The 20,096-nt window shown below is 39.9% G+C and overlaps 2 protein-coding genes across 6 annotated transcripts in view; both read right to left on the bottom strand.

Annotated features, from left to right (window-relative positions):
* Nucleotides 1–19: 19 nt before the first annotated feature.
* On the bottom strand, nt 20–1,773 carry LOC149109730 (uncharacterized). Its single transcript, XM_089294054.1, has 2 exons — nt 1,602–1,773; nt 20–810 (listed from the first exon to the last, which is right to left on the bottom strand). The coding sequence occupies exons 1-2, from the start codon at nt 1,771–1,773 to the stop codon at nt 605–607; spliced, it is 378 nt and encodes a 125-aa protein (XP_089150180.1). The 3' UTR covers nt 20–604.
* LOC149109727 (uncharacterized) overlaps nt 20–20,096 on the bottom strand; it is a 34,345-nt gene continuing 14,268 nt past the window's right edge. For 3 of the 5 annotated variants that reach the window (XM_089294003.1, XM_089294002.1, XM_089294004.1), the window contains 8 exons: nt 19,303–19,500; nt 15,957–16,232; nt 14,446–14,601; nt 13,456–13,524; nt 13,095–13,181; nt 10,264–10,353; nt 9,584–9,697; nt 20–8,672 (listed from right to left, as the gene is read on the bottom strand). In XM_089294003.1, coding sequence (XP_089150129.1) covers nt 5,899–8,672; nt 9,584–9,697; nt 10,264–10,353; nt 13,095–13,181; nt 13,456–13,524; nt 14,446–14,601; nt 15,957–16,232; nt 19,303–19,360 — 3,624 coding nt within the window. In that variant the 5' untranslated portion in view covers nt 19,361–19,500 and the 3' untranslated portion in view covers nt 20–5,898. Of the gene's footprint in view, nt 8,673–9,583; nt 9,698–10,263; nt 10,354–12,816; nt 12,880–13,094; nt 13,182–13,455; nt 13,525–14,445; nt 14,602–15,956; nt 16,233–19,302; nt 19,501–20,096 lie in introns of those variants that run through there. The other 2 variants (XM_089294005.1, XM_089294006.1) reach the window with 2 other exon arrangements.

The raw sequence follows: 20,096 nt of genomic DNA, 5'->3' as shown, positions 1-20,096 counted from the left end.
AACAATACACAATCAAAGATACCAAGCAAAGATATGAACTATAATTCTTTGTAATAATTTGAATCTTGAATATGAATTTCTTCACAACTTCAACCCTAAACATTGTAACAGAAACGCGCGATTTTACACCTAAACACTAGAAGTTGCAGTTACAACTTAATCCAAGGTAATTTGACTACAGAAAATGTCGACTTAACTTCTCTTGAATTAGATCAAAACCAGAATTCTAAATACAGTAACCTTGTGATGTCACTCACTAACTCAATCCCGGAATGCCCAGTGGCACATAGGGCCTAACCTTGTGATGTAAAGCACAGTAATTTGATATCACGAAGGCTTTCATGATCAATAGTTTCAACAAAAACGACCAAACATTTAAGTTATTTGCTTGCACTGCTAACATGATAGAGTCCCTTACGACAAATCTACTGAAAGGTTCAGATTGATAAAAGTCAATATGAATATCTACAGAATGTGCCTCTTTGTCTTCGCTCCACAACACTAGTTACTGATGGCTTAGTTTGGATTGTACGCTTTCATGTGCTGTCTGAAGAGCGTCTTCTTATCAAGCCTGACAGGGTGCTGAGTCACGGTTGTTCGCAGATTACTCTTTAAGTGATCCTCTCTCATACTTGGCTCCTGAGGGAGACAAAGTGAGAATCAAGTCCAGTAAAATAAGACAGTCCCTGACGTCATGTAGGCTTGAAGCAAGGAGGTTGGTAAACGCCATATTTGGGTTGATAATCTTCTGCCTTAGTAGACTTGTACGCAGGGCAGGCCACTGAGTAATAACGCTTGTCTTCTCTGCTTCTATGAGATAATAACTGAAATATGCAAATCTCACAAAAATACCCCTCCCCTCTCCTCCCTACCACACACAATATTGGTTTGTTTTACTCATCCATGTCATCCATGTTTGCCGAAGCTAAACGATATTGATGATGGGGAAGAGATAGGGGTAGGAAGGAAGTATAAGATTTGTTTTGCCAATAGAGTGACATCCACGTCTTCACAGCAATGTCAAATAAAACCTCTCTTCCACTTTCTGATTATCCCCCCCGCCACCCCCCCCCCCAAAAAAAAATTTTTCTCAAGCTTTCAGAGCATGAATACTTCAGTTCTTGGTCATTAAATTATGGGAAAATAGGACAGACCCATAGTTTCTAGATTTCATTCCTTGAGAATCACAACGTAATCTCTCACAATAATGGCAAAGCCAAGGAATCCAGCAGCCTTACAATGATCTAGCACGCCTCAAATATAGAAAACCTCTCTCGCTGAAAATGTTTATAAGATAATATGTGACAAAATAAACCAATGCCTACACACATTTTCTCTTGACCACTCATCACGCACTGTTAAAATAAAAAAAATCAAAAGTTTCTTGACAAGACAATCACTGGGATGTCACGCTCTTAAACGTAAACGAGGTCCTTTGTTCAGTCCCGACACCCTCCCCCACGTGATTTCTGCAAGAAACTGATGTCGTTTAGAACACTTACTCACAATATCAAACGATAACCCGAGAAAAGACACTTGGTATTCCTATAATAACAGTTCTCTGCCAAATTAATTTCCATGAGCGTAAATTAAATTCCTACCTCTCCTCATCTCGCATAGCACCCTGGAAGCGCGGTCAATCAGCAACTTCGGCGCGCGTCTCATCTCGGTCGAGAAGGTGGTGCGTTCGGGTGCAGGTCTGATGACTGTTGAGTTCTTGTGGGGCTGTTGCACGATAGCTTTAGTGCCAGATGGGCTGGACGGGTCTCTCATAGAAAGATTTCCCTGCACGGGGTTTCATTGAACGCACGACTCCATCACGACCATTGAACAGGTGCACTGCCATCCCTATCAGCCACTTGCCACGATTGCTTTCCTCTTCACACAGACTGACTACATCACCGATCCTCAGGGTTTTTGGCCAGTAGACTCCGATACAGTTGAGGCGTACTCACAAGTCCAGCGTTTCCACAGCTTTTGGCGAGAATTATGTATAAACCATGCGATCCAGGCGCAAACTCGAAGGGCCTTTGGTAGATCATGCCGTTCAAGTGAATGGCCATATCCATCTGGTCACCAGTCCACCGTAGCTGCTGCTATAACCTCTCTTACTATTTTTGACCCGACTTCGCATTCTCTAGATCTACTGGCTGTAGTCACAGGGTTTGCCCACCACGCATTGTAGCAGTGGCCACTCGGGTCTACTCCACCAAAATGCTGCATTGGTTACGGAATCCCCACGCCTCCTGAGATAAGCAGTATTTTGATGAGAAGGTACACGTCTCCACTCATCAATCGCATGTTCCTTGATTTTCCTCGCGCGCAAGACATGCTCATGTGGTCATAATTACCTGTTCTTTTCGCGCCATGTCACACGTATTCGGTGACCTTATGGTTAGTGCGCTCCTCTCCGGGTTCGAACCCAGACCGGGGACATTCCGTTGTGTTCTTGGGCAGGACACTTTATTCCCAGTGCCTCTCTCCACCCAGGTATATAAATGGGTAACGGCGAATTTAATCCTGGGGTAACCCTGCGATGGACTAGCATCTCATGCAAGGGGAGTAGAACCATTCTAGCCAATTCGTGCTACAGAAATCGGGATAAGCTCCGGCCTGATGGGCCACTTGGCTCGTAGGTAGACTATACTTTACAGCCATGTGTCCTGCAAACAGTTCGAGTCACCGGCTTGTGTTGTCGCACGCTGTGTGGCAAGACGTGCTTCGGCGGTCATCATTACCTGTCCTTTTTTCAGCATGTCATGCAGTATTCCTCCAGCTGGTCCAATCCTATGGCTTCTTTTGAGACTCACTTCAACCGAGAGGAGTTGAAGCCTGCTTTTTTCCTGCAGTTTTTCTCCAGGTTTTTTTGAGTCTTCACGGCTTTTTGACAATCACCATGCCATATGTTTTTCAAGAATCTTGACAAATAAAGGCGTAAACGGCTGCGGCGGTATCACACCCATTTGCGTCTCCGAAGACATTGAGTTCTACTGCGCTGATAAGACGCTAGCGTGCGCCTTACCACCATGTTCACGAGCAGGTCAGTCTCGCATCGCTTCATTTTGCTGTAAGCTCATGAGGTAGAGGAGCGTCCCAGGCTTGTTGTTATTTCAGCTCACAAGCATTTCAAGAGTAGTAGTTCCTTGCAGACATGTGTGGCAAACCAGACCGAGGAATTCATAGGTGCGACCTAGCATTCCTAGAATCCTCCTTTTGATCAGTTCAGCATTTTCGTGAGGAAACGAATGGAACACCTTTACAGAGTGCCTGGCGTTTGTAAGGCCAAAAACTCCCGTCTCTGGAAGTAGCAGTTCCTAACGGCTACTTAACGAAGGCGGCTTGATTGTCGCTAGAATCGTCTCGAGTGCTTTCTTCCAGCTCCAGTACCTAAGATTGCTATTTATGCAACTGCAAAAATGCCACTAGAGAAAATTGCACCTCTTAGCAGAAAGGAGAAGGAGTGAGACCAGAAAGTGCTCTGGTGAACCTCAAGATCTGTATTTCGAATTCTGTGGAGTGCAAATCCCACAACCAGTTTATCGCAGAACATCAGGCTCACCCTCCCTAACGCGCGTTCGCAGGGATGTCTTTTTCATGTTACCAGCAAACGCAACAGAATGAAATCTAGCAAGAACCGAGACGTGGTGAATCTTGTTCTTGAGGGCGACTCCAGTCGCAAGGCAATCATTCAGAGAGGGCGTTTTCTTTCCTCCCGCATAGTGCAGTCATAGACTACACACATCTCAGCAGGCTGTGCTGTTTCCCTGATGACACGCTCAAAGGGGCATGTAGAACTCTATCGGTGGGCTGTCGACTCAACCACTTCTTCATTAAGCTAATCATGGATTATTTCATCGCATCCCGATACCTTTTCCATGCTGAGTAATTTGGATACCAGCCTTCTTGACGATGTCGTGCCAGTTGCTAGCGAAACTCTTTCTGGACTCCTTGTTGATCACGAGCGAGAGTATCTACCAACCCCTGAAGATTTAGAGCGCATAGATGCTCATAATTGCTGATCGAATTCACTGCTAGAAAGCCAGTACCCATACAGTTTTGATCCTAATGCAATAAGAGCCCAGCCAAACAGGTAAATTCAGAAACAGGTTCTTCACGACGCGCAGCGCGCGCTTTCGTGTAGGGATCTGCGCGTACCGTTTGCACGTAGGATGATGTGACACCGGTAGAGGGTCTTCCAATCACTGATCTCCTGACTTGACTCCTAACAGATGAGATTTATTGGCAATTCGCGACCGCTCTACATAATGAGGGTTGTCTAGCATCAATAATTATCTCCTTTCTGTCAATTTCCCTGGCACGCGTGCTCAACGCGAAGTCTCTTCTAATCGCTCGCAAGCACAAGTCGTACTCCAGTAGCGTTCGTGTTCTGAGCCACGCCACGCGTTATGTTTTTGACTGCGCGCAACTGAGTGAGATCAACCTAGACGGCATTAAAGAGTGACTCGCCCCGCCTCAGAGGAGAGCACGGACTTTTCTGACCATTGACGTCAACCATGACTAGCGGATGAAGGTTCCTAGGATTGATGGTAAAGGGAAGTATGATGTCTTCCACGATAAACGCGACATGAGAACTTACGAGGGCATTTGTTAACGCTATGCTGACCCACTATCCACTTAAAACACAACCTTTTTGCCCGCCAGAAATGCCTTACGTTCAGCACGAGTAGAAACTTGATCACAGTCTGAAGAAACATGTCCCCGGTGCTAACAAATAGATGCAATCGTTGACAAGTTGATCCTGCCAGTGAAATTACGATCATTTGGAAGTGTAGAACGCTAAGGGCCGTTACTTTTGTCACCTGCTTTAACCATCGTATTTGTATCTGTCCACCTACGTTCACCTTCCAGTAAATTCCGCGAAGGGCCACGGACGCTAATCACAAGATCCGAGCTTGCATCGACGAAACTACTCTACAATAACATAATAGCGTTTTATAAGACCAGTTTTATAAGGCCACGTTTCTCTCCATTATTGCCGGCATCTCGAGAAGATTGATTAGATAAGTTCCGGCTACTTTCAGGAGTCTGAATGGCCGTACTTCTTGCGTAAGATATTTCACAGCTCCCTTATAACCCTCTTGATTGAATGGCGCGCCATGCGAACTCCCTGAACCATTAGTTCCTTGAGATCTGACAATTTAATTGTGTTACCGCCGAATGCCACCGTCGCAGAGAACCGATTATCAATACGCACCCAGGCTATCACGACCCTTTTAGACGGTGTGACAGAAGGATTGGGAAGTCTTCTCTTCTAGCTCCTTTGGTTTCAGGGCTACTTGTAGCTTGTTCTTTGTAATCCAGATCCTTTTTATGTGTTTCTTTGGTACTTCACATAGGGTTGACCTCACTGCGCCTTTCCACCTTGGACAGAATTGTCCAGGAAAATTGTTATGTTTTCCCGATCGTGATCTCACCCACTAAGAGCACACGACAGCCAAGGAATCCATCACCTTAATCTCATTCGCAGGAAATGTTTAGCATATAATTCGTGACATATAAATGAAGCAATGCCCACACATATCCACTCATGGCGCATAAAATATTCACTTGACGATACAATCAATATGACATGCTTGAAGGTCTTGAAGGTAGTAGAATTTTTTTTTTATTATACAGTTCCGACGTCACCTAAGATAAAGAGGTGATATATACTGATAGAAAAAATACGACGGACTCGTATAACATCGGACAATGACAATCAAAAAGAACTTGAAATGAAATTATCAGTAATGCAGTACACATCAGAAAAAACCCGATAATGAAAACAACCCATCTATTTACATCAGTTATAATACGTAAAAAAAACTTGATTAAAAAAGACAGCCATAGCTGTTTTCACTCAAAACAACAAGCAAGTCTTCATCATATGACGATTGTTTACCAAACGATGATGACATGATCATCGTGTTGCAAGCGGAGGAGTTCACTGAGTAACATTTCACCAATGGGATTGAAACGCAAATTCAACTCTGTCAGCGTTGAATTTACTTTGAGTGCTTCAGCGAGACCAGTAGCACCTTGATCACCAATGTCATTGTAATCCAAATTCAACTCTGTCAGCGTTGAATTTACTTTGAGTGCTTCAGCAAGACCAGTAGCACCTTGATCACCAATGCCATTGAGCTCCAAATTCAACACTGTCAGCGTTGAATTTACTTTGAGTGCTTCAGCAAGACCAGTAGCACCTTGAGCACCAATGCCATTGCCAGCCAATTTCAACACTGTCAGCGTTGAATTTACTTGAAGTGCTTCAGCAAGACCAGTAGCACCTTGATCACCAATGTCATTGGCATCCAAATTCAACTCTGTCAGCGTTGAATTTACTTTGAGCGCTTCAGCAAGACCAGTAGCACCTTGAACACCAATGCCATTGTCATCCAAATTCAACTCTGTCAGCGTTGAATTTACTTTGAGTGCTTCAGCAAGACCAGTAGCACCTTGATCACCAATGTCATTGGCATCCAAATTCAACTCTGTCAGCGTTGAATTTACTTTGAGCGCTTCAGCAAGACCAGTAGCACCTTGAACACCAATGCCATTGTCATCCAAATTCAACTCTGTCAGCGTTGAATTTACTTTGAGTGCTTCAGCAAGACCAGTAGCACCTTGATCACCAATGCCATTGAGCTCCAAATTCAACACTGTCAGCGTTGAATTTACTTTGAGTGCTTCAGCAAGACCAGTAGCACCTTGAGCACCAATGTCATTGCCATACAAATTCAACTCTGTCAGCGTTGAATTTACTTTGAGTGCTTCAGCAAGACCAGTAGCACCTTGAGCACCAATGCCATTGCCAGCCAATTTCAACACTGTCAGCGTTGAATTTACTTGAAGTGCTTCAGCAAGACCAGTAGCACCTTGATCACCAATGTCATTGGCATCCAAATTCAACTCTGTCAGCGTTGAATTTACTTTGAGCGCTTCAGCAAGACCAGTAGCACCTTGAACACCAATGCCATTGTCATCCAAATTCAACTCTGTCAGCGTTGAATTTACTTTGAGTGCTTCAGCAAGACCAGTAGCACCTTGATCACCAATGTCATTGGCATCCAAATTCAACTCTGTCAGCGTTGAATTTACTTTGAGCGCTTCAGCAAGACCAGTAGCACCTTGAACACCAATGCCATTGTCATCCAAATTCAACTCTGTCAGCGTTGCATTTACTTTGAGTGCTTCAGCTAGAAGACCAACGTCACCCTCACTAGGTAATCGATATCCGAGATCAAGACTTTGAAGTTTGAGAAATGAGCCAGAAACACGTGCCATTTTAAGATGAAAACTGCTGTCTTCTCTTCTACATTCGGAAATGCACCCAAGCAAGGTAAGAAAGAATTCTTTGTCATTCACTTGAACCGTTATACTCTTGATAAGGGCTTCTGCTGTTTCCTCGCAACGTGCCGCTACCATACCACATGTAAATGAAAGGACCTCTTCAAGCTCTTCAAGGTATCTTCTATCAGCAGCTAACTCGTCGACACTGATCTCTTTATTGAGAAGCTGACTACACAGATAGATTGCCGCGAAGCATTCTTGAAAACTCTTGTGTAGAAAACTGTAGTGTCGACGGGGTCTTAGTTTACTGCCTCCGGTCTGAACTGACAAAAATCCGAATCCAGGTAATTCAGCTGTATGACTTTTCAGCTCACTTTCCTCAAAGTCCAAGTTGTCTTCAAGCAAACCATTCAAAGCTATCTGGCCAAGATGTTTCAGTTGAGCGTCGTATACTTGGACGAGGTCCTCGTTGGTTTCTGGTAATCCTTTCTTGTTTCTGTATCTTCTAAGGATACATTCTATGATTTCCACGTACAGTTGGGTCCTCCTTTCTGGGAAAATACCTTCAAATTCTTCACAAATGAGGCAAAGGAGCACAGTGTTAAGAGGATTTGCCACCATGTCTCTCAGGTTTGCATCATTTACCAACTTGGACAGGAGCTTCTCGGCCAAATTCGTCATGTTTTTAAAGTACTTGAGGATAAACTCTCTTGCGTCTTCTTCGGTAAATCCTTCAATTTGCAGCAGGGTGTCACAGTGTATTCGTAACTTAATCCCAGCCTCGTGCCGTGCCGTAGCAACCACGCGACACTTTGGAAGTTCTCTGCGACCCTGAATGATTTCTTTGAACACTGGCAATTTACTAGTGGGAACCTCATCCAATCCATCAAGTACAAGCAAAACGTTGGACTGATTCTGGCGGATGAAGTTGAAGAATCTCTCTCTAACGTCTTCTTCAACATCTCGAGGGAGAAGCTGATCATCAATGGCCTCCCATAGGTTAGACTTCATATCACGACACTTCAGCAACAACACTGTTTCGAACCTTGGAAAGCAATCTTCTGCTTCTTGTTTTCCTGTAGCCCAGTCATATACCATCTTCTTGCAGTAAGTGGTTTTCCCCATGCCAGGCTTTCCTTCAATTAACACTGTTCTTGGTTGTGGACATTCTTCATGTGGTTTAAAGATCCCAGACATGTTGACGATGTTGTCTGTCGCTGTTCCTCTTGTTTTTTTCCTGCTGACCACTTTGAGTCTGGTAAAAATACTATCAAGATGAAAGTGAAACTCTTCACACCAAGGAAACGGTGTGAGCCATCCCTCGCGGACTTTGTACAGTTGGCGAATTGCGTCGATAATCTCAGCTGGATCAAAATCATCTAGAGGTAATCAAAGAGAAGCTACTTCAAGTAACTTTTCTGTCCAGACAGATAAAATAAGGCGGCCTAAAACCGATCTATTTCTTAAATTAAGGCGAAAATGCAAGCAATCATTATCACATAGATAAAAGAAGGAAACGGGAATTAATTTGTAATTGATAATTTTTGTAATATATCTGTTAATTTATTTCTCGATATTTTCCATATTCAAGAAACATATTGAGCATTAACTATCTTGGGACATTTACAAGAGAAACATCTGTTGCTAGTTTTTTTTTTTAAATTTTGTTAAAGAAATTCTCTGATATGTTTCTGATTTCACAAATTGAGTTTCTAGTTTTCACGGAGAAAGGCTATAATATTGCCAGTTTCAGTTGAAAATCGTAGGTCACCTTCACCATAAAGCACAGTGCAACACAGCCTTAATTTTCATAATAAAGATCGGAAACTTCTAAAACCTTTTAATCTTTTGCCATTTCGCACCAAATGCTAGGAAGTCTTTCAAGCTTCCTGACATTTTTATATGCATATATATGAAACAATAATTTGGCAAAACGAAAACCGAAAAGCAGAAGATAGAAGAAGATCTCTTATAATTTAAAGGATTTTCTGTCACAACAACAGTTATTAGTATTTACTTCAGGGCGATCGTGATAGCAAAACAAACAACTACTGTCATTGGTCAGGTAACATTTTCTATGAGCAGATTGATAACAACTCTGTCCCAAAAAAACCAGCAAAACAGTGGGGCTCATAAGCGTAATATAGAACCAAGGCGATAACTTGAATAACTTAATGAGTCCTTTATCCTCTTAATAGAAAGTTACACTTATACAAAACCCTGAACCGAACGAGAACCACAACGGCTGTCCAATTGTCCGCCACGCTCCCGCTAAAAAAGTAGATCTTACCTTCCATCTTCAGTTCCTTTTCTTCCAGAGGAAGTCGGTTCAATAAAGTGTCCAACTTTTCTTTGATGTCTGCAATTTCCTCTTTCATCTGCTCAAGGTTGTCTCCGCTGTTTCCTAAGAATAAACGTTCTGTATTCTTATCAATCCTTAATTCACACTTTTATGTAACCAGCAACATATTCCTGGGTGTTTTTTTTATTCAAAGAGTGGTTTGTATAGTTACAATACGCGATATAAATATCATAATATAAAATATAATTTGCCGGCAACTGCTATTTTATTTTAACTTTAACAAATACCACGCCATGAAATGACGATATGACGCAAAGTGACACAGGAAACAACGGACTAGGGTTGAGTTGTCACTTTCTTTTTCCTATTTCCTAGTTTTTTTAATGGTGCGGTAATAAAGCAGAGTTGGGGAAAAAATGAAGACGGACGTTGATTTGGATAATAGAAAATTTCTTTCCGCACGTTAGATCGAAGGCATCAATCACCCAGCAAATGATAGAACCTGGCATATATGGGTAAGAATATCAGTTTTCCATCTTGAGTAGATATAAGTGTTATACCTTCATTTTTCTGTCATTCCAACAAAAGAGCTCCGTGCAGTTCTACACATTATCAACTTGTTTCACTTTTTCGAGGGGATCAATAAAATCGCCGTATAAAATCTATACCTTTTTCTCCTGATGTCACTTGACTTTTCAGTTTTTCAATGATGGTTCGCATGTCCCTTGTCATCTCCTTGAAATCATCTCTCGTATTGTCTGAAAATAAAGCGTCGTACATTAGTTTGAGTTGAAATACAATCAAGTCAATCCACACAAACAAGAGAGTCATGTAGCAAATGGTTTGAACCCAGGAGTATCAGTAGTTCGTATGGTTTAATCGTCCGGGTGAGGGTAGTTCTGAAAAGAACTGTTGTTGGTGACTGAGGTCTCTACAACCTGAGCGAAAGTCATCTTCAAAGTCATGTGAATAGTGTTTCTCAGTCGACGATGTTATAAGTCTGGTCTGTTGAACGTTATTGGTCAGTTTAGCCATGATGGTATTGGCTGTAAGACTAGTGTAAAGTTTGTCATCAGTCATTGGTCGGTTTCGATCCGTCTATTGTTAGTCAAATTAAGTCGGTCTGTTAGAAGTCCGTTTGTCGGTTTCGTTTCCGTCTTGGATAAGTCTTTTATAAGGCGCCGGTAATTGTTGACATCTGTTAAGAGGCGTTTGTTCTAGGTTAGTGTACCAGCTTTCCAGAGTCAGTCATTGAAAATAGTTTGTACTGTAGGTTAAGCACCGAGCAGAGTCCCAGTCAATGTTGTGGTTTGTCAGTTGATGATGTACAGCAATGTGATTGTTGGCATCACCATTTCTTGTGGCTCGTTTGTGCTCAGTCAGTCTCGTGTTAAGGTTTCTGACAGTCTCACCAATGTAGGAAGCTTGGCAGTCGGAGCATTTGATCTTGTAAACTGCTCCCTGCCTGTTGTTGGGTTCGTCCCTGTCTTTTACGTTGGTCAGTAAGTGTCGTAACGTAGTTGTAGGTTTGTGGGCTACACGGATGTTGTAGGGCTGTAGGATCCGTGAGATGGTCTCAGAAGTGCCCCTAATGTAAGGTATAGTCACTGTAGTAACAGGTGTTGAGTTCCTGTTATCAATCTTCATAATCTTTCAGAACAGACAAATTCATTCATAAGTCCATGAAATACCTCCATTCACAACATTGCAATAACAATTTTTATTATTTCTCTCAGTTAGTACGCGCGCTGTGATTGGTCAACTTAGCGGACCGTATTCTCCCGTACGGTCCGCTAAAATTTAAAGCTGTTTTTGTTGCCAAAATGTTTCGTGATTTATCGCCAAGTGTTTTCTTAACTTTTTTGGCAAGTAAAAGTTTAAAACTTTCTTTTACTTCTAAAATTGTGTATTGAAACCTGCTAACGACTTAAGAGTCACTTAACAATGATTTCAAATTGAGTCGTTTTGCTTTCGAGGTGCTTCAGAAATATGAAGCCGTTCCGCGTGAATAGAAATCGTTCCCGAGCCCGTCAGACACACAGTAGAGATATAATAAATATCTTATTAACCTCGTTTTCTCGGTCCGTATTGTAAGTTACGGATCCTCGTTTTCTCCTTTCATTCCGCTGAAATAGAACCTGCACTGAGATTTTTGTGAAACTTTGCCTATCGATTGGGGAAAAACTCGGTCCGTAACTTACAGTACGGCCCTCGAACTCGGTTAGTAAGAGGCATTACGAATCGCTCAAAGTTGAGTTTAAGGTGGCTCAAAACAGTAATATTTCCGGGAGACACCTGGGCTCTAGCACGCACTTCAGCATGAGGCATTACGCGATCATTCGAGGGTTCGCGAGATAGCGCGCGAGATTTAAAGTTTACAAAAATCAAAACAAACATGGCAGCGCGAGGCCTACTTCGTAAAACTTTGTTTCTGCCAGGTTTAGTAAGCTGTTTGCGTGATCAGTTATTTTTAACTTCGAAAACATTCATCCTTCAGGCAATTTCAAAGGAAAACATCCTTTTAAACCGCTGTGCTGCAACGTAAACGAAAATTCTGATGTTGATTTTGCGATCGATCGTTCCGGCTATCAATCCAAAAAACTGCAGGAAAAAAACTACTCTTCAGGTTTTCTTCGTTCTTTTGACTTTGCTAGTCTCACCTCCGGGTATTTATGGTACTCTTCTTCTACTGCTTAGGCTGCTAACGACAACAGTTAAAAAAACACTTTTCGCGGACTATTCCCGTTAATTCGCGTGGAATTGCGGGCTTTACTGATCAGCGGACCGCCTTCTCGCATGAGCAAGGGGCGACCTTGCAAAGTCGAGATTTTAATTTTGCGCCTAGAAATAAACTACCTTATCCACGAAGCTAATATCTCAAAAACCGATCCGGTGACCCTGCTTTTTAATGCAAAAAAATATTCAACAGCAAAAGCGGAATGCATATGCGAAATTGTAAGAAAAAACTGTGGAAGACTTGGAAATTTCCATTTTTCTTAATTTAAGAAAAATCCACTCCACAGAATTTTGTATCATTTTGTCTGTTTCTTCTTCTGTGTTTAATAAAAAGATTTTTATAAAAAAAATATGGGGTCACTGGCTTAGTTTTTAAGATAGATGCAACTGATGGTAAAAAGTGGGTTAGGTTTGTTGCTATGCAACCGGACAGTCCAACCTTAATTTATGACTTAAACACAATGAAAGGCACAGTGGAGAGTTACCTTAAAAAATAGCACAGCCATTCAAAACAGTACAGTTCCAAGCCTGAAAAATCACACCTAGTTCTAGAAATATCAAAAAAACAGAAAACTGGTTTGAGCCACCTTAAGCCAAATTATTTCCTTTTTCACTTTCGTTAGAAATGTGTCTCTTGCTAGCCTGTATAACAGCCTCCCTCTCCAAAAGAGAAAGGGCGGCTGTGTCACAGGCTAGTCTTTCGCTGGATAAGCTGTTCTTTTACTGTGCAAAAACTGCATGACAGTTTTTATTCAGAACTGACCTTCATCGTCGGTCTCTCTCTGTGCTACCAAAGTGTCTAACTTCTCACTCATGTTCGCTATCTCACTTTTCATCTGTTGAAGTTTGTCTGAAAATTAACATCAGCTTTCGCTATCATTGCCATAGTTATGTCAAAATATATAGATAGACAAATATCGACGTTGGAAATTATCAAATTTCTGCCAGTTTGAACATGCAATAATTTACCGACATTAGTTGCTCAACAGTCATCCTGCCGCTTTTTCCGTTTGTTTATTAATGTATTAGTTGCTGTTTACTGCTGAAGTTACAGGAGAACCTTTTTTTCTTGCCCAGTGATAAAATCTTTATAACTCCAAATATCTCAATTGACAACTACTGACCTTCATCTAGGAGTGATCCCAACTTTTTCACTTGATTTCCTATTTGCTCAAGTGTCTCTTTGAGGTTTTCTGCGGTGGAACAAAAGTCAGACTTAGTTTCAAGCTTATACAAGTTGCTCTTTGCACTCACGTTCAGTTTAACCATAACTTTATTTTTTCGTTTCCTTCATTTTCGGAACTGTTGAAAACGTTGCTTAGTATTTAAAGCGATCATCATACAGGAGACAGATAAGCTGCCAGGAAATTATTATCAATTTACACTTCTTACTTTTGGTATAGGCTGTTGAGTAACCTTAAGAGAAACTTGATTAGTGGCATGAAAACAATTGTTTATTGGTGCCTTGCATTACCCTGTCAGTTAACACCTGGATGAAGAGAAAGCAGCCACCTTTCGTTTTTAAAAAGTACCAATTATTTAAAACTCTCTGTACTTGACTAAATTGTCAAATTCCCCATCCTCAGGCAACCCTTTACGATCAAATGTCCCCATGGTGGGGACCTACCACCAGTCAAATGCCTCCCGGAGGGGTGTGGCATGGGCGGGCTTGGAATTAACAGAGCCATTATTGTTTTGAGTGACTGATTACTATCAAGTTATAATAGAGCTCTGCTTTTACACATAAGGCTTAGCTAAATCTATTTGCACAATGCCATAGAAAATACAGCCAAACAGGATACAGGAAAGGTGTGGTATATTTGACGATAACAAATTCAACCTTCCCATCATGCGCCGCGCATATGTCACATTGATTGTGTTGGGCACTGTATTTTCAATGGCGTGGTATAAAGTAGTTATGCAAAGCTCTCTTCTGGTATAACATGGAAGTCATGGAACATCCCACTAATGTAACTTGTATTTTCTTGGTATATTACACACTCGTCCGTCTTAATTATAAGACTCGTGTGTATACCAAGAAAATACAAGTGACTCGTGGGATATTCCATGGTATACCATTCAAAAACACTGCATAACTAGTATATATTACATACCTCGTTCAGGATCTGGATCCGAATGTTTCTGTTTCAAAGCACTTCTCGCTCCAGTGGAATCTCCACTGTCACGTGTACTTGCAGTGGCACTAGAGACTTCTGCTGTTACTCTTCCTGCTGGTATTGCACCAGCGGGCTGCTGAATGGCGAAAGGTCCTATAAAGATACGCAAAATGACTTAAATGAAATGAATCATCAAAGGGACCTAATGGTCCAAATGGGTTCCAGTGGATATTATACACTTACTGGTCCCAATGGTAATGGATAGTTTTGTTTTAGCGAGAATCTTGATGTTCCCTGAGACGAAGTCAAGGAAAACATCGAACCCCATTAATCCAGTCAACAACAGGCCATAAAACCCCGTATGAGGAGTTCTTTAAATAAGAAACTGACTGACTCAGAGCTTCTGTTCAGGCCACCTCAAAGTGGACACAATAAAGAGGTGGCTGTATTAATGGGGTGGCTGTGAGGCAGGGTTCCATTCTAAAATCGCAAAAATTTATGCTAATTTAATCCAAACACCATCTGGTCATGATTTCCTTGTTCAAACTTAAAGAATTATTAATGACATGGAGAAGGATTTATCCCAAAATCCTTACTTCAATCATCAATTATTTGTCTTGTTTCTAAAATTCTTTACATTTCCTCTGATGTTATTGAAACCAATTTTGGAGCTGTTCTGACAGTTCTCAGAACAAAGTTTAAATCCAAGATGATAGAAATTTGCAAATGTGGCATTTACGTGCTATGTGATATCATGAAAAACAATTGATTTAATCACTTAAGTAGACAAGTATGAATGCTTAACATGCGATTTAGGTTAGGTAACTATTGAGGGACCAGGGAGGGGGAGGGGCATAAAATTACCCATCTTACAAAAGGGCAAAAGGCTAAGTTAAGTAGGGTATTTTTTTATTATTTTTAAAACTTCAATTTTAGGTTACTATATTTATAGCACTGCCCATTTAAAGTAGCCATTTTCTTTAAAGGAATGTTACTTTGTACTGGCAACAGTGTAATCTTTGGTGAAACACGTCAGTGTGACTCAGACAGGAAAACCTTTGAAAAGTAATTGAAATCTTTGGACATCTTGAGAAATATTTGAGTTACCTTCATAAGGCCTGGCACTCACAAGCTTAAAATCTCATGCATGTGAGACAAAAGGAAAAAAGTTGGCAGGTATATTACGCTGCAAGTGAGTGATATCTTGACTTGAGCTACTAAATTTTCATGCAACTGATAAATTCCTTCAAATTAAGTTGTCACTGAAAATAGTAACCTTAAGGGAAACTTGATTAGTGATGAAAAAAATTGTATGTTGGTGCCTTGCATACAACACCCTGTCAATTAACCTTTAATTTGCACCTGGATGAAGAGAGGTGCTGTAAGAGCAAATTTTGTTGCCTGAGAACATGACAAATTAACCCCATCCAGACTTCTTGATCTGGAGTACATCACACTTAAACCATTAGACTACTGGAACAGCACTTAACATTGTAAAAAATACTTACCATTAACGTAACAAAACTGCTCTGCCAAGTCTTGGCGCTGCACAAGTTCGTGGCTTAATGCATCACACAAGGCCTTGTAGGTTGCTGCTGAAGAACCTTTTCCTTGTTTCCAGTGCTTTAACATCTGGTATACCTTTTCAGACAGTTGGTTGTGAGCTTGATTTATTTGTTCAAGCTGTGGATCACTGAGCCCAAGGCGACGCCCAAGCCTTTTCCAGTTTACAATTTTATCACCCAGTACTTCTAATTCATAATCTGTGGGTGTGCCATCTCTTACTACAAAGAGAAGTAATGGTTCCAATTTATAGCTGAACTGCTGTTGTTGCTCTCAATACTTAAAATTAAGGTTTTGACCTATTTCAAGTGATTAAATATTTTTATCATCACACAGCTACCTCAGTGTTTTTACAGAATTTAACTAGGAAAACCTGAATATATATATTTGGCTGAAGAAGAAAACAAAATCTTTGTGATGTCAGAATTAGTTGCCATGACAACAAACGGTACCATGTTTAAGCTATCACAACTTTAAAATTAGTAGGTGAAAGTTTATTTTTACATATGTAAACATTTTCATCAAGTTGACTTGTGAGCTTCTCTTCCAAGTCCAATATTGGCTTAAAGCAACAAATCACAACCTCCCAGATGAAACCACCGAAACAACCAAAACGAAATTACTGAAACAAGCCACACAACCAACACAAAACCATGAGCTAGCCAAAGGAGAAAAGTCAAGAAAAGGTTGATTTCACTTTCTCTTAGATTTATGAATTTAGTCAGAAATTATTGACTATGTTATATTTTTATATCTTTTATTGTAAGCAATCATTTTAATTTTGTGTGCTTACACTTTAACTAGTTCATATTTTTTTTGTTTACTTGTTTATAAATTAATGTATATTCATGTTATCTTAATAGTGGGCTTTCTGCAAGGACGCTTTTTAGCTAAGCGGAATTTGTCAGTCTAAATAAAGAATTTCCCTTTTTTACCTTCAAATATAACCTGTCCAGTATCAGTCCTAACTTTAATATTAATAACACCTTAGGTTCCTAAAGTATAATAACCTAAACGCTGAACAACATCCACATCATGCAACAACATTTAATTTAACTATTAATATAAATAAAATAGAAACAAAAACAAAAATGTTTCAACCTTTAAATAACTTAAGCATTGTTAACTGTAACACATTGGTTCTGACGTATTTCTATCTTTGGATCAATTTACATGGTAGGCCCTTTGCAGCTAAGCTATCAGTGTGACCTATTTTTCACAAAATTACAGGCTATATCACTGAACAAATGCCAGAAATGGAAAAAGCATGTCGAAAATATCAAAATGGCCAAGTTTGAGGGCCCTGTCAAGAGAGATTGAGATTTTATAATGGTCTGAAGATTTGTATGGAAAAAGCTGTTGGAGAGAAAGGCCTTGCTCTCCAGCAACATTTTCCATACAAATCCTCTAAATCCTTTTGAAAATTCGAACAGTCATATAAACTTTAAATACTCTTTAATTCCAGGGGCCTCAAACTTGGCCACTTTGTTATTTTTGATATGCTCTTTCTAGACTATTCCATTTCTGGCAATCTGAAATTTACAGTCCATAATATAGATTTTTTTTTTTCAGGGAAAATGTGGTCATGCGATTTCAGCTGCATTAAGGGCCTATTGCAATGGCAGGATATCTTGCTTGACTCTCAATTGCAAGGTAATTTGAAAACCTCAATAAGAAACTACAGTACCACTAAGCTAGTATACGTAATCATACGGTTTCAAGTTCAATTTGGAATTAATTTGCACTTGTGAGTTTTTCAAAAAGCTGAAATTCCACTAGCCGTCTCGGCGAGTGCAATTTCAGCCTTTTGAAAAACTCACAAGTGCAAATTAATTCCAAATTGAACGAGAAAAACCGTATGATTACTTAGTAATAATATAAACATGAAAAAATTCGCGTGGAGTAAGTGACGGAAGATCTTTCTGAAAATCATTTTTTCTCTTTCAAAGTTTCCACACAAAATATTCATCATCATTTTACGTGATATCATTTGCTTAGAAAATTTCCTATTGTCTTTCAGCCAATCATTATCCAGAATTACGATGTGTAATTTGCACTGGTGTTACACCTTTTGCACTGGTTTTACACTTGAACTGCACTGCTCTCAGCCAGTCAGAATCGAGTAATTTTTTCATGTATATTTAATATTAACAAAGAAATGAACTTAAAAGAAATTAAAAGGGACGGTATCAGTAAGTTGTGCATATGCGAGCTTTCAATCCAGAGTTTGAAAACGTCCAACAATGATTAATTCTCAATCTCATATGCAAAATTCAAAATGGTGTCCACAAGTGGATACTATGCAGTAAATGTACCTTGGCCAGTTGAGCTACTCAGTGCATCTTTACCAAAAAAATCATAAATTTCTTAAGAACCTGCATTCACTTAGCTTTCTACCGACGAATTGAACGTGAAAACAAGTATTTATTAATTAAACTAACGTTGGAAAGATGCGTGGATCATGTTGGAATTTGATGGCAATTTTGGTTTAAGACAGCATGCGTTTTTGGTTATTTATTGTATCAATTCGCCTCTAAATCTTAACATACTGCGGAATCTGCACTAAGTTAGCTTTCAAATGGGGTAAATTAACTTCGCAATTTTCAAAGATGTTATGGAGAAAAAATTCTTTACACGAGGTGGTTAGCCCTGTGAAGTTGACAGATAAATGGATTGTGTTATAATTCAATGGAAAGTAGGATGAAATACAGCATGATTTTTTAGCTGTTTAATGTATCATGGCTGCTGAATCATTACGTACTGAGAAATTAACATTCATGGCTAGCTTTCAAATGGCGCATTTAACTTAGAAATCTGTATAGTGGAGAAAAAAATTACTTACATGAGTCGGTTAGCACTGGTAAATTTAGGAACCTGTCTTGATCACGCCGCGATCCGATAGGTCAGAAACACGGCCCGTCATTATAAGTTATTTTTAAAAAACTCAAACAGACCTAGAAAAAACTTAGTTTTGACAAATCTGCTTTCCCTTCGCTACAAAATAAAACAATTTACATTAAAAATACCCTCTAAAAGCAAATATTTTAGCCAATATGAAAAATCAATTTCACACTGATGTGCAGCTCATGATACTGTCCCTTTAAATAATTGAATAATTTTTTTTCTATTGAGGACATATGGAAATTTTACTTGAAATACCTCTTTCCCTTCCAACTCCTTGTGCATATTACTACTTGTGACTCTCCTTGATGGCCACTCAGATCCCCAATAAAATCTAAAACAACTATTATGAACAAACATTAATTAAAAATAATACAAATTCATACTTACATGTACTTGTTCCAGGTACAGCTTCCATTGAGGATTGGAGAGGACAAATTTCATCCATGTCTACAGCTGCGCAGGTATACAATTGATCAGAAGTGCTAATGAAGTCGTTGAACAAACTGAAAGTTATTTATGCACCATCTTTCAGGAAACGCTGTCCTTCTTCTCGTGTCAACTTCAAAGACCTCACATCAACTTGACCTGTCCCAATGTCACCAATAAAAGTATATAGACCATTAAGAATAAGAAAAACAAGTAAATAAACCTCATTTGCCTGTAACATTTAAGCATGGAGCTTTAAAACAAACATGATAATAATGGGTTTAAGGCAAAGCTGAAGATTCAACATACAATTGTCTGGCAAACAGGCATGATAAGGAGGATGTAATGCACAAGTACTAGTGAACACCGAATCCTTTAAGCCTGCAGTGACCATGACTGATCACCGATAATACACCACAAATGTACATAAAAAGCTTGAGCTGCAATTTTTCTTCTCATGTCTGTCCGGATACATTCGTTGTGTAATGAAGTCTAAATAGGGAGATTAGTTACAAACTCTTTCTATCGCATTTTGCAAGTTACAGTCTTTCAAATACACTTGACAACTGCTGGTCTGTTTATATCGTCAGTGTTTAAAAGCTTTCTGTGCTTAAACAGTGAAGCTTTAAAATGCCTTTGCTTAGTCTTGTAATTGTCTCATTAAAAATAGCTTAGAACTGTGTTGAATATAGCGAAAGTCAGAGAGTACTGCATCAAAAACACAACTTTGTTAAAAAAGGTATCCAAATTGAGTG

This window comes from Orbicella faveolata, unplaced genomic scaffold (genome assembly GCF_042242905.1).
Source record: "Orbicella faveolata isolate gen_17 unplaced genomic scaffold, um_ofav_v1 contig_25, whole genome shotgun sequence".
Classification (NCBI taxonomy): Eukaryota; Metazoa; Cnidaria; class Anthozoa; order Scleractinia; family Merulinidae; genus Orbicella; species Orbicella faveolata.
The sequence above is the reverse complement of the archived record's forward strand: the minus strand, read 5'-3'. Positions and strand labels throughout refer to the sequence as shown.